Source organism: Zerene cesonia, chromosome 19 (genome assembly GCF_012273895.1).
Source record: "Zerene cesonia ecotype Mississippi chromosome 19, Zerene_cesonia_1.1, whole genome shotgun sequence".
In the NCBI taxonomy this organism is placed as follows: Eukaryota; Metazoa; Arthropoda; class Insecta; order Lepidoptera; family Pieridae; genus Zerene; species Zerene cesonia.
In genome coordinates, this window is record NC_052120.1 from 3,165,340 (window position 1) to 3,179,839 (window position 14,500).

General features: G+C 30.8%; 3 protein-coding genes across 3 annotated transcripts in view; 1 reads left to right on the forward strand and 2 right to left on the reverse strand.

Annotated features, from left to right (window-relative positions):
- Positions 1-4,058, reverse strand: part of LOC119834301 (serine carboxypeptidase-like 51) — a 5,795-nt gene extending 1,737 nt beyond the window's left edge. The window contains exons 1-9 of the mRNA XM_038358641.1: positions 3,938-4,058; positions 3,587-3,810; positions 3,409-3,508; positions 3,195-3,325; positions 2,752-3,049; positions 2,248-2,430; positions 2,034-2,111; positions 1,052-1,206; positions 749-800 (exon numbers count right to left, since the gene is read on the reverse strand). Of these exons, the coding sequence (XP_038214569.1) occupies positions 749-800; positions 1,052-1,206; positions 2,034-2,111; positions 2,248-2,430; positions 2,752-3,049; positions 3,195-3,325; positions 3,409-3,508; positions 3,587-3,810; positions 3,938-4,058 (1,342 nt within the window). The remainder of the gene's footprint in view (positions 1-748; positions 801-1,051; positions 1,207-2,033; positions 2,112-2,247; positions 2,431-2,751; positions 3,050-3,194; positions 3,326-3,408; positions 3,509-3,586; positions 3,811-3,937) is intronic.
- Positions 4,059-5,080: 1,022 nt separating this feature from the next.
- Positions 5,081-9,088, reverse strand: LOC119834302 (retinoid-inducible serine carboxypeptidase-like). Its single transcript, XM_038358642.1, has 9 exons — positions 9,013-9,088; positions 7,936-8,159; positions 7,462-7,561; positions 6,982-7,112; positions 6,589-6,910; positions 6,320-6,517; positions 6,033-6,110; positions 5,801-5,955; positions 5,081-5,143 (listed from the first exon to the last, which is right to left on the reverse strand). Exons 1-9 carry the CDS (start codon positions 9,086-9,088, stop codon positions 5,081-5,083), a joined length of 1,347 nt encoding a protein of 448 aa, XP_038214570.1.
- A 3,131-nt stretch (positions 9,089-12,219) lies between these two features.
- LOC119834464 (facilitated trehalose transporter Tret1-like) overlaps positions 12,220-14,500 on the forward strand; it is a 13,148-nt gene continuing 10,867 nt past the window's right edge. Inside the window, exon 1 of the mRNA XM_038358830.1 lies at positions 12,220-12,337. Coding sequence (XP_038214758.1) covers positions 12,305-12,337 — 33 coding nt within the window. The 5' untranslated portion in view covers positions 12,220-12,304. The remainder of the gene's footprint in view (positions 12,338-14,500) is intronic.

Below are 14,500 nucleotides of genomic sequence, written 5' to 3' on the forward strand. Positions count from 1 at the left end.
AGTAAAGCACAGATAGATAAACATGTATATTGAGAGGATGGCATTCATATATTGGCGCGCGACTACAACTTGGACTTGACCGATTTTTGTTACTATAATAGTAATTCACATAATGAATTATGTAGTAATAATTAAAACTAAAAATGTTTTCTTAATAATAATCTCTTGCCCTACGTAATTTTCTTAAAAACAAAATAAACTATATCAAACAAATCACTTTCATCCACAGAACACGACTATACACAAACAGTGTAGGGACGATAGACTAGGTGTATATAAAAATTTTACAGATTGTTATATATCATTTTTCTTTATCCTCCTTACAGTATTATGTTATCTGTGATACTGCTTAGGTTTATAGTCTGTATGTTATCAAGGAATTTAATTCGGGCCGCAAATATTTGGAATTCCGGATTGAACGATCAACATAGTGTTCATTAATTAATAATAATATTGTGTTTGAAGCTATAAATTATTCTATTGTCAATATTATAATAAATTTACAGAAAATTACATTATTGATTAAAAAGGTACTTACAAAATAAAAATTAGTTGATTGTGCAAAACAAAGCATAAGCATTGTTTTAGACATTTTTACCAGGATTTTCAATGCTATTCTATTTTTTTCTACGTATACGATATTTAAATGGTAATTGTATTTTAAATGTTTTTATTCTTTTAATTTAGGTATTAAAATATAGGACAGGAGTTCTTTTTCATACAAAAACAAAGCCAAATTATGTTTCACGTGTTACTCGTTCTAGCATTTTTTTAGTTGCGACAGGATTATCCAAGAGTGTCTGAAATATAAAAGGGATTTTGAAGAAAATCACTGGAAATAATTGTCATGCTTTCATCTTAAACTGGTGAGATTTTTCATATAAATTACAAAAAAAACATTAGATTTTTTTTAATCCTTAAGATTAATAATATTCATGTGTATTGTAGTTTTGATCTTTCCTTTTGTTTGCAATTCTTTTAATGTATCTTTTTAACTGAACATTATAATATACTTTATTAACTGCTTATTTTGATACACAGAAAATCTTACCGATTGGCCTGCTATGTTAATCCAGTAGAAATTAAGGCGACTTGATTCACGGAAATATCCTTCTATTTGTTTATTTATTACAAGAGTCTTCCGTTCACTATTGGTAAAATTAGTTTGTCCATACCAATTTAAATGATCAATCCATTCTAGTTGTCCTGTAATTACAACGATTCACCCTGATTTTTTTAACGGTACGATGACTTATTCTTTTATTTTCAACCGACATCAAAAAAGGTTGGAGGTTGTCAATTCGATTGTACTTTTTTATTGGCTAATATTATTATTTAAGAACAAGTGCCTCCCATGTATTGCCATTTTTATTTGGTGTAGTTATGACAATTTAAAGGCAGTTTAGTTTTTTTGTTGACAAAAAATTTTTATCTAAATTTAAGTATGTATTATGTGTATTTAAGTAGGATAATTTTTTAAGAAAATTACGTCATAGTACATACTATACATATATAATAAACTTCTACGAATACCTTCTATCACAACTTGATTATTGTTACAAATACGAAAGTCTTTCGTTCGTATGTCTCCTCTTCACGCCTATACCACTCAACCGATTTGGATGAAATTTGGACCAAAGATAATTTGAGACTTGAGAAAAGACATAAGAAATCCCATGGGAACAGTAAGTTTGTTGTTATTCTTTGTCTACGCTGATGATATCCGGACGGAAAGCTAGTTTGTCTTTAATGAATTACGTACGGCTCAATATAAAATCTGTCATATTTTTAGAAACAAAAGAGGTAGGTTGGTAATGAACAAAATCATGATGCTATACTTTAAAATAACACTATCATCAAAACAAAATATATGAAATGATCTTCATTATAAAAAAAAATTGTGAAAATTGATGCATAAATAAAATTTATTATTAGGGTTTATCAGTACTGGAGTAGTCCTATACTCAGGGCTTTTAATCTCCTGCTGTTCTGATAGTTTATAAAATACAATTCACTAATACAATATTGCTTACCTGGTGTATTTGATACTGCGTCCAGGTTACCATTGAAAATAGTAACAATTACGTTTGAGTTGTTTAAAATATTTTCCACTGAAACAGATATTTTGTCATGTAATATAAGCGGTTTGATCTTCGTTCCAAACGAATTAGAAGTTAATTTGAAGCAGATTTAATTTAAGATTTCCTTTTATACAATAATATTTTCTGTATGATGTAAATAACGAACATTTATCTACTGTGGGTTCCATGTAAAGTGGCCTAAAAGCTTTAATAACATCATCCCGTTTTTCATCATAATTGTTATCATTTGAAATTCCAAGCGCTGGCGCAATTGTTTCCTCCATGAAACTTTTCATATTAATGTCAGATGGAATAACTCTGTCACGATACGCACTTAGTCCGAAGTAGTCTGCAAATATCGTACTTGATATTAATTAACTAATCTAGGAATTTGAGGCAGGTAATTGGGTTATATTACAGGTTTACATTATCTATGTTTTATTACCAATTTGAAGTATCTTTTGACGATTTTATATTTAACACGTAAAACTCTTATAAAATTTTTAAGTACTCCAAAATATTTTTGGTACACTATCAAATTATTGGGCTGATTATAAAATATAAAATATTTGGGTTACCACTTAATAGGCTTTTTAAGTCCTGGTACTTACAATACATTATTTATTTTTTATAATATTGACATTTAATTTTTTTTTTTTAATATTCATACCTCTAACTGAGTTGCGAGTTAATTTTTCTACGATATATCCCACATTAACCGCTACGGCACCAGCTCTTTCATTTATGAATTCACCCAAAGAAAAGAATTGATTAAAGGCTTCCTCAAAATTTTTCGATGACACTAAGGAGGACAGCGAGGTTGAAAATTCTTCTATTGCCGCTCTACCATTACCATCGACGTAGGCTAATTCTTCTAAATAAAATCCCAATTTGGTCAGTGTAAGAGCTGGTGATATTATGGGATTACCTAGAAAGATGCCTTTTATTTTGTGAGAATAGTCCTCATCCTGTCGAATAAAGTACAACATGAAATGCTTTTGTACGTTATTAGAAGTTTAAAATAAATCATAATATGTATTCGTGTTCCTTTTTTAAACGATATGCTGAATATAATGGGAATTAGGTCTGTTGCTTCATTTTGTTTTAACATACCTCTAGCAATCGTGTTGTCAATGGAATGGCTAAATGAGACGCATCACCTTGTGCATAAATGTATAAAGGCGCATCTTCATATTCATCATTATGTCCATAAAATGATTGTAAAGTGTATATTAAATTATCAACTGCAAGCAATATAGAACGATGAGCTTTAAATTTATATATTACATTTATTATATTTACACATTATTCAAAGAAGTAAAATTACCCATATCACTTAAATTTGTCAAGATCGACTGCTCATCTTCAAGTTGACTGAACCCAGTCCCTAAGAGGCTGTCTACGAATAACAAGTGATAGTCGCTGACCTAAAAAATACAAAGCTCTTTTAATATCACCAGGTTGTTCTTCTTCATTGAATTTGGATTTAATGTAAATTTATTTACCAGCGATGTGTTCCTCGTATTTAGATTAAAGTCTAAGGGCCCTATTCCCCCAAAGTTTAGGAGAAAACTATCAGGTATTCCTGTAACCCCACCTAGAAATAGTAAAATTGGTCGACTCTGGTCTGACGTAGATGGGAAGAACCACCAGAAAATATCGCCGGCACCATAAATTCTCGTATATGCTGCATTGTATTTAACTTGACCTAACCCATCAGTCTCAAGAACTAAAAGAAAGTATGTTAGATGTAGAGTAAGTTTTTTAATATAAAGTGTAACTATAGTAATTAAATTAAACTAAGGGTATAATTTACAATAAGGAAAACGTTTGTGATACTTAATTTTATTACTTACGAATTGTTTCAAACTTATCATTTGAAGTATCTGTTACTAGCCACCAAATGAGAACACCCAGTCCAGCTAATATAAGTAAGCCAACTATAACGGATATAATAATTATAAATTTTTTAGACATAGTGTATTTATTTACTTTTATTCAATTATTTGTAGTAGCTTCTATTTGTAGAAGAATACAAACTCTTATCGTATTTCGGTACTCACAACAAAGATTAAGGACACAACATAGGTAACTCGTGTACGTATCAATTATTGAGGTATTTAAATAGAGAGATAATTATTGCAATACATGATTGTACTTATCGCCCAGTTAGTAAGAGATAAGGTAAACATTTCCAAAATTTAAATAATTGATTATGTGTTTGAAAACTTAATTAGGTTAGGTACTTATCAATTTCTGAAATCAACGAACAAAATATCTTATTACATAACACTACCTTCATAAAAATTAGTAAATAAAATAATATCTTTTATTTCTAACTAGCAGTAATCCGCGGCGTTACTCGCGTGGTACCTGAGTAAAAAGCCTTTGTGCTAATCCAGACTACAATCTATCTTCTGACCAAATTTTGTGCCGATACGATGAGCTGTTTTCCCGCGAAAGAGTAACAAACATTCATACATGCATTTATCCTTCTATCCATCCATTACAAACTTGACCATTGGATAAAAATACAGAAAAATGTGATTCTATTGCAGCATAAAAGGAAACTAACATTGTCAATGTAATAATACAGGAAAATACCAAATACTAACAATTTTTGTAAAATAAATACTATTATCCATGATACACAATCTAAATGTAAGAGCGATTATTTTAAGTATAAGGAAGTGAAAAAATAACAGTTATACAGGAAAAGGAAATCTTTTATTTCCTTTTAATACTAGTAAAGGATAATTATATTAGAATATTGCCTTTGATTGCTATAAACACATTCGCACATATTTAAAAGAAAAAATTCTATAACATGACGTCATGTTTGTCTTTCTATTTTACATTTCTTTTAAACCTTCACAGTTATTATTTGCAAAAATAATTTATTCTAACGACCTTAAAGTCTAAAGTTGATAACCAGGTATAGGTGGGACATTCAAGGTAAAATAAAGATATTGAAATAATTTAAATAATATTATTTTTTATTATCCAAATGAAGTCATGTCTCTAAGAAATGCATTCGATCCGGCTGGGTTATCTCTCGGTACCTGCAAATTGTTCAAATAATTATATTATTATCATTATATCATTTATTCAACAATTTATTTGAAAGCAATTAAATTATTTGTACTAATACAAGGTTAGAAAATTTAATTTTTTCAATTACGCATATTGAAATTAAATATAAATACATGTTTTGTCTTCATATATAATTGCTTCTGCTATATTATCATTTACAATCTAGTAGAAAAAGTTAATGACAACTAAAAAAAAAAAATGAAAAAAGTAGCCACTATTGTAAATATGTAATTTTTAGCAATTTTTATTTCGAATATTATTAGGTATTATATATATAGGAAGGTTGTACCCCCATAAACATTACATAATATACAATCAAGTGAAAATATTTGCTCGGTCATTGCATGCATTGAGCCTTTGTGTTAAAATAGTAACCCAAGCGTACAATACACGGATGTTAAATATGCAGATATCTAATCTAATAATTTGAGAATTTTCATCTCCTTATTTTACCGAATAGCTAGTTCATTGGTCCTATATTGGTATGGATTATCTAATAATCTTGTTAATTTAGAAATATTCTATGAAAATCTAGTTAGAAAATATCAGACTTAGTATAAAGCAATAATACTAGTATATTATTTTGCGAATAAAATAATATATACATATTTAAATTGAAATCATACACTATGCCCTGCTTTATTAATCCAAAAGAATCTAAAGTTTCCGTATGATTTGTAATATCCTTCCAGCTGATTGTTTTCCCAAATTGGTTGGCGGGGTGCATTTTTATAACCTTCTGCTCCAGCCCACTTGAGGCGGTCGACCCACAATATTTGTCCTATGAAAATGCGATCATTCAATTGCAAGTATGGATTTATATAATATATTGTGCTTTATTCTAATAACAATACATACCTGGAGTGTCACAAATAAGATCTAAATTTCCATTATACTTGGTGAGGATTATGTCCGTTTCATTTAATAGCTTTTCAACTGAAATGTATTTTAAAAATAGTTTATTGGTTGTATGAAAAAATCTACAAAACATAAAAATTTCCATGAACAAAGAAAGAAGAAGAAGAAAGAAATATTTGTAGAAGATTCTTATAAATGGAAAATTAATCAAAATGCAAAAAACCACAGTACTTAAACATTTGTATATAACTCTAGTGTTTAATACTTGTATATTTCGACGTACGTACTGCCATCGGTAACAGGTTTCATAAAGTCGCCTCTCAAAGTGTCAAAGACTGCATTTGACTGCGATCCCCACGTAACATTTGCGGGTATGTTAAGTGCATCCTTGATTACCGTATTCATAAATTCATCTAGATCTATCTCTTCCTGTCCTTCCGGTAACTGTATAGGGTGATCTCTTATTGTCAGTTTCGTTAAAAATTCTGAAACATATTTCGTTTCTAATTATTAGTGTTTTTAGGCTAATTTTAGATACGATAAATTGAAATTATACCATCAAGATTTCGGGGAGTATCTTGGAGCCAATCAAGTGGTATTCTCGTAAGAATATTGTAAAAGTCCACATAGGTTGTTGCGCTAAACACTTGCTGCTGCGTTCTTCCCCACTGAAAGCTGGATTCCCGGTACAGGCCAGCATTAAATAGTCTTTCAGCTTCGAATGCTGATTTTTGGATGTTGTCATAACCGGTCTTGTCTATAAGACCAGCGGCTAGTAATAGTGGGGCCCAGGTTAAAGTAGCATCGACAGGTGATATCCAAGCATTACCCATAGCTATCCCTCTTAAATTTGATTTAATAGTCCCAGCCTCTTCCGCCTAATAAAAAAACATGCGTTACTTTATTCGATATATGCAACTATTTTTAGTAAGGAAAACTAAGTTTTTACCTCGCGCATTCGAATGCCCATGTCTATAGCCATTTTACCCCCATAAGATTGTCCGTATATGTACAGAGGTACATTTTCAAATATGGGATTGTTTCTATAAAATCCTCGCATTAATTCCACGAAGTCCAATGCTAGAACGTAATTTTATGTATAGTTTCCCTAATACTGTATACAAAATACACATGTAGTAAGGCATTAATTATACATGGTAAAAAGCCCAAGTAGCCTCGAAAAAGCTTGGTATTCTGGCGAAGATGAGACAGTATTTCAGACCAGGACAGTTCAATCTCTACCAAGAACAAGTCCGGTCATGTATGGAATACTGTTCTCACCTCTGGAATGATTCTGCCAAATATCAGCTGGAGACGCTTGAGGCCATAGAGAGGCGTGCTAAGAAGCTCATAAACGACGATAATCTGGTAGGCAAAAGGTATTAACTTTCATTATAATTTTTGTGAGGTTATAGAATAAAAGCATTACCTATTTCATCGTTACTTTTGGTCAGAAATCTTAATTCATCAACGTAACTAAATCCAGTTCCAACGGGGTTATCCACGAAAAGCACGTTGAAGTTTTTAATCTAAAATGACACCAATATATACAAAGAAAATAAAAAATTAGACCTCTGGTCTCACTCTACAAATTGCATTTGATTTGATGGTAAATATAGATTACCGTTTTATCTTAATATAGCATAGACAATACATATATTCATTATGTATCAATACTAGATTAAAAGTCATAAATTTTGGACAGCCTCGAATTAAGAAGCAATTAAACGTCTATTAATTCCTATAAATCTTTATACTTCCCCAATTTTGGCTGTTGATGCATTAAAATGTTAATGATAATTCCTCACAAACATAAAAATTGTAACTTATAAACGTTTATGTGTATAACAAGAAGCAAAAAAAACACATCGAAAATGATGTCTAGTAAATAAGTTGATCTTACCCAAGTATAATCCCTTTCTTGCAATGTAAGGTCGAGAGGACCTAGAATTTCAAAATTACCGATACCAGTCGATGAGCCTCCGGGCCCGCCTTGCAACCAGACTATCAATGGTCTTTCTGTGTGATTCTTGACGTCAGCCGTGGTATAATATAACCAATAAAACATATGCGCGCCCTCACGGACGTCCACATAACCGAAGTCTTGTTTGTAATCACCATACTGTGCTGTAATAACATTATATTTCAATTGATATGATTTTTATTAAGGCATAAAATTTTGTATACCAGTTTTTTTGTTATTTACATTATGGATATATACCTTGAACAAAATATGATGAAAACAACGAAAAAATCAACAAGCATAACAGCATAGCGATTATGATGCGTATGAACAACTAACGTTGTTATTTAATTGTATTAGTAGCAATTGGTTATATCTAGGTTTATTAATTCATATCTTATCACAATGTTGAAATTGATATATCTGTACGTATTAGCAATATCTTAGTATGGCCCAAAAAGTTCAAAAGACGAAAAGTTCTTTTTAGCTACCTAATCATAAAATTAATTAAATCCGAAATAATATAATAAAGGTATTATAATTATTCTAAATCATAATTAATGAATCGTTTAAATTTGCCCATCAACTTATTGTATAATCAGCGTATTACTTAAGTTTGGCCCTGATAACATTCTTTACGATTGGCTTTATTTACTAAGTAGCGACAGAAGTTTAATATCTAAATTAATATAATCATCATCGATAACATAAAACTGAAGAGTTCGCTTGTTTGTTTATTTGTATGTGCTTTGGAACTAGGTAGTGGACCGATTAAAAAATTCTTTAAACGTTGGTTCGTAAAAAATTATGTGAAGTATGTAGGTCATCCTTGACTTCTACTATAACCTATATATGTACCGATAACTAAACTGCAACGAGCGAAGCCGGGGCGAAGCGCTAGTAGAATATGAAATTTATGAGGTTGTACATTGAAATAATGAATTCACGTGGTGCGAAGGGCAATTCGCCTAAGTCACCTGACTGATGTTTGCACTGCAAATAGTTATTTGAACAAACCATTAACAGTTGTGTTTACACATCTATGAATTTCAGGATCATCCAAATTTGCACTAATGTTAAATATTATACCCATGCTAATTTTATGTCAATAATTTATTACTATATTAAAAGACGTTCTGTTAAACAATGTAAAGATTACTGTGAAATATGATTAACTACTTAGCTGTTGCCCGCAGCTTCGCCCGCGCGGTCTTAATGCTTTTTCATGGTACAAAGTTTCATCCCCTATTTTATCCCCTAGGGGGAAGAATTTATAGAAATCCTTTCTTAGCAGATGCCTACGTCATAACATCTACCTGTATGCCAAAGTTTCAGCCCCATGCGTCCTGTGGTTTGGGTTATGCGTTGATCGATCACTATGTATTACTCAAATACATATTTAGATAAGGTTTTACTCAAGCATATAGTTGAAAAGAGAAGACAAATGTCTTTCTTAAATTATTAAATTGAATAATTACTACTTAAACTACCGCTTTACCTAAGGTAAAACCCTAAGAAGAAACGTAAATTTCATACATAAACAACACTTGCTGAAGGCATTCCAGCTGCAATATTTTAGCAAGATCTTTTTTTATGTAGTAGCAGGCAACTGTGCTGGTGATTCGCCTGATGGTAAGCGATCACCACCGCCCATGAACATTTGCAGAAGTAGAGTCGTGTTTCCCGCTTTTAAGGGGTAAAGAATAAGGAAAGTATTGAGGACGGGAATAAGGGTAAGGAAAAGGATATGGTCCTTTGGCTCCTCCACTCAACGGACGAAACACAAATAGCATGCCACTATTTTACACCGTCGTGAATCTATTATCGATCTATTTTATTGTATTACAATATAATTTTTTTTTGCTTTATTACAAAGTTAAACAATTGCATTACATTCGGTTTTATGTAAATTCTATTTAAAATTGTATATAAGTCAACGCACATGTAACGGATAAAAAATGTAAATCATTTTCATTGTTCATTTTTGGAACGATCCGCCTTTTTGAAATAAGAAGCTGTGAATTATTTAAACCGTGAAATTATACGAGTTTTTCATAAGTATCTGAGCAACAAAGCAACATATATTATTAACCATACATTAGAAATAAATGAAGAGTTATCTTAAGTAGTAACCTCATTAATAATACCGTAATATAATCTCCGCTAAGCAATAGATGGAAGCAATAGACGGAAAAAAGGCAAGTATTTCTCATTGAAATATCATGGATTTTTTCTATTCAAATATTTTTTCCATGGTAGAAATAAAAGAGGTATTTATTTGTATGACCATATTTTTTAAATACTTAATAGGCAGACGTTTGGCCGCTATCCTACCTGATGTTAAGCAGGGAGCTATAAATGGGCACGCCTGCCTAGATGAAGCCTATTCACTCTGGAGTTGAAGAGTTATAAATTGTAGTAATCCGGGAACACCGGCGGTGGAAGGGAGTCGTCGTCATTTCATCTCCTTTCTTATGCTATATTATAATATGTGCTGTTAAGAAGTCGCATGAAGTTGGGAGACCGGACGAGGGTGTAAGAAATAACAGGCACAATGTTCACATTACCACTGCTCGAAACGGTGTGGTAAAAACACACATTTACGAGTATATGTGCTGATGATGAGGATAATGAATCCGATTACTGTGAGCAGTGGTGGGTCAGTTGTTAACAATGAAATGTCTTATCTTAATCACGTTACGAGATAAAAATTATCTTTGTCTTTATAAGTGGTCTACTCGAAAAAATAGGTCTAATATGAACTATGAAATAGGTAAACATTTTTTCCGATTGTGAGCCATCCCTCAAGTGTTTGGGGCATATGACCATTATTAGTATTGCTATTATTTAGCAATAAAGTTCTTAAGAACGTTTGCACTTAAGGAGTGAAGTATAAGGAAATAATTGAAGACGAATAAAGGAATAAAGTGGAAAAGGCGAGGAAAAGGATACAATCAGAGACGCACACAAAAATTACATAAAAAGGTGTTTCTGCTTCAAATCTTATTACCTACGAAGTAAAATAGAACCTATCGTATTTACATTGTAAAGTGAGTTTTTTGTTTTATAACTTATTTCTTTTAAATATCTTGTGAATTAGAGTAATTAAATTTTAAATACTCCATTCAATGAACTTTAAATATAATATGCCCAAGATATTATCATGCTTATATTAAACACAATTACCTAAATATAGTTTGTTATACGTAATTAATGTATGAACGCTTTTAATTTCCTGTTACGATAAAAATAATGTAAATTTTCATTTCTAACGTGTATGTATATTCATTCAATGTGCAGAAAAGACAATTTATACTACAATAAAAATATGATATACATAATTAAATGAGGTGTCATTGGATTGGTATTTGAAAATTAATTAGCCTATATAGTCAACGCGAGCGAAGCCGCAGGCGGAAAGCTTGTTGTATATAATAATATAATAACAGACCAGATACAGGTATGCAATAATATAACATCTGTTTTGTTTTCAAACCCACTTTATTTGATAATATGAAGAATTATTACAGACATAGATAACAATTTAGGCAAAATTTTAACTCGAAAATGAAACCTGAAAGGAACGGAGAACGGAGGAGCGAAGCCACAGACGGAACCAAGTCCTGCTAATATTATAAATGCGAAAGTTTGTGAGTATGTGTATGTTTGTTACTCTATCTCGCAAAAAATACTGAACCGATTATAATGAAATTTAGTACGTAGATAGCTGGACAACTGAAATAACACATAGCCAACGTTTTATCCCAGTATTCCTACGGGATGCAGAATTACGCGGGTGAAACCGCGGGGCACAGTTAGTATATAATATGTAAATATACAAAATTATAAAAGAGCTAGTATAAACTCTTTAAGTTTTCAATATTAGAGTGAAAGTGGTTTACAGCTCTCTAAGCAAGTATTAAACGTAGATAGCAAGAATAAATAGCACCTAATTTATAATTAACAACTTAGTAATTTCAAAGTGAAAAACAATAAAATTTGTTGTTTGTTTTCCTAGTTAAATTACACGGTTTATTTATTGCATTAGTGGGTATGTACCTGGTATGTCACATGATGCCCATGCAAACGCAGATTTTCGATTGAAATCACTAATCACAAAAGTAGATGGCGGAAGCCTTAATGGGTGCAGTCAGCCACCAGGACTAGGGCGCGGCGGTCTTGTTGCGTGACATTATCCGCATCGTGAAAACTTCGCTGTCCCGCCAATGAGTTGTGATTCCGAGTAAAGCGGCCAGTGAAAATTCAATAGCGATTGTTATCGGTTCTTTTCAAAATAAAGCTATTCAATATGACAAAAATTTCAGCGGCGTTTCTAAAACAGGTGGGTGCTGTGTTATTTTTTTACAAGTTTTATCTCGATTCACAGGTTTACTTATAAGGAAAATTCATACATACTAAAATAATGTTTCTAAATATGCCTAATATTCTATATATCCAAGCAAATTTCATGCAAGCTTATTTTCGTGTTCATATTTGATTGACAGTTATTGTTTACAAACAAACGTGACCAAGTGTAAATATTTATCAATTTTATAGGCAATTTCTACAATATAAATTTTTATGATTCCATAAATTATATTAGAACTCAAAGCAACGAAACTCAATTACACTAAACATTTAATCCATTACGTATTAAATATGATAAAAATTACGTACTCATTTTGTGTGTACATAACTTAAGTAACGTTAGGTAGGTAAAATTTAACCGCACTTTTTGCGTGTATTCCACTTTTTGTTTAGGACTATAAATTTATATGGCGTCGTATCGAAATAAATATTATTATAATTTAAATTAGAACACACAATTAATGTGCGTAAGATGCGCTATATTTATGTATTTACAATTATATTCAAACCTGTTTATTAGAAATATAATCTAAATAATAATAAAACACATAGATATATATAGACAGTAAAAAGGTAACGTTATATAACGTGATATTCGTTAAATAGTCTTTTACTACTTATTCTAAGAATTAAAAAAAAAATACAATTAATGTTTTTGAGACTGACCTATTTAAATAAATTCCGTAATATAATGTAGGAAAGGGTTTCTTTAAAGAGTTTTCTCATTAATAAGTCAGAAATTATCAACATAAATTATATATAATACTTGTTATCAGTTTTGTGCTCACATTTTACTGAGAAAAAAAAACATTAAAATATTTTTGTGTTGTGTCTTTCTATTTTTATTAAAGGAAGTATATTTTTCTGCGTTTGCATTGAAAAAAACTTGGTTCTATTTACTTCCTGTTAGCAATGAAAATCTATATGAATATTGTTAGTTTGGATTCCGACGTTATTATTATAAACCAGATATTAACTAAACACTCAGAGATTATTTTGAATAGATCGACAATATTTCAAAATTTATTCCATCAAAATACAGAGGACAAAATAAAACAGAATAATTTGAATTTAAATGATGGAAGCGAATCATGTTATACAAAATAACTTGTATTGACAATTAATTTCTTCTGTATTTTTTATAGTAACAAAATTAATAGAGTTGGTTGGAATTGTACCTAAGTTCGTCAATGTAAAAGGCTGCATAGGATTAATTATAAAATACGTAACGCTAGTAAATAAATAAAAAAATGTGCTAACGATATTAAATAATATTTTATTGTTTTAATGATTCTTGTTTTATGTCTCAAATATATTTTTCTTTGACGAATTACACAGAAAATAATTCTTAATTTACAATACAGGTATTTATAGAGGTCATTATTTTTTTATCCCTTACGAATTCTTCTTGATAGTATCAAAATAATACATTCGTATTCGGGTAGTAGGTATAATCTATGTTATGTATCTAAAGAAAAATATTTAAATCAGTTGATAATAAAGACAGGTTACTTTTAACACGTTTTAAAGTTAGTCGTAGTATTCGTGACATATTTTGCACAGTAATCCAAAATCCGTTACTTCTAGCAACATAAACAATCGAACAAAAATAGCAGCAACTACCTTAATACTGCATATAATATTGTGCTATGTAAATAAGTATTTCATAATTATTTACATTGTTGCCTCGGTGATCTCAGCATCCTCGTAGATGCGATTGATTGTTACAGTATTTGAGCCATATAATATGCCGCTACGTGACCCGTCTCCTTTATGCATATATTACTGGACCAGATTGAGGACGTATCCTGTGCTATAAAGATCTTAGTATCTAGATGGGTATGACCTTAGGTGCTAAACCGTCACATCAATCCGGTCGCCAAATGATCTTAGAAATTGTTATAAATTCACTGACGCAAATCTGCTCTCTATAAATTACGATTTACTTATATATGGGAAATGGAAAAAGCCATTTTATCCTAAATCTTATCAACATAACATAAGCCATGGTTTTGTTAAAGAATTTATAGCCAGTTACCATTACAGGAGATTTACATTAAATCTTAAGGCGAGGTGAGTTCTAAGACTCGCAAATTTTTGGTTCGTTTTTTCAATTTTTCTTATACAAAATGGAATA

Bases quoted from the DNA above. Each gene is read 5' to 3' on its own strand.
- LOC119834302 (XM_038358642.1), bottom strand. From the start codon at position 9,088: ATGGGTATAATATTTAACATTAGTGCAAATTTGGATGATCCTGAAATT. The intron at 8,160-9,012 runs GTTTGTTCAAAT...ATGTTATTACAG, and splicing joins TGTAAACACAACTGTTAATG to CACAGTATGGTGATTACAAA. The intron at 7,113-7,461 runs GTAATGCTTTTA...ATTACGTTCTAG, and splicing joins CAAAAGTAACGATGAAATAG to CATTGGACTTCGTGGAATTA.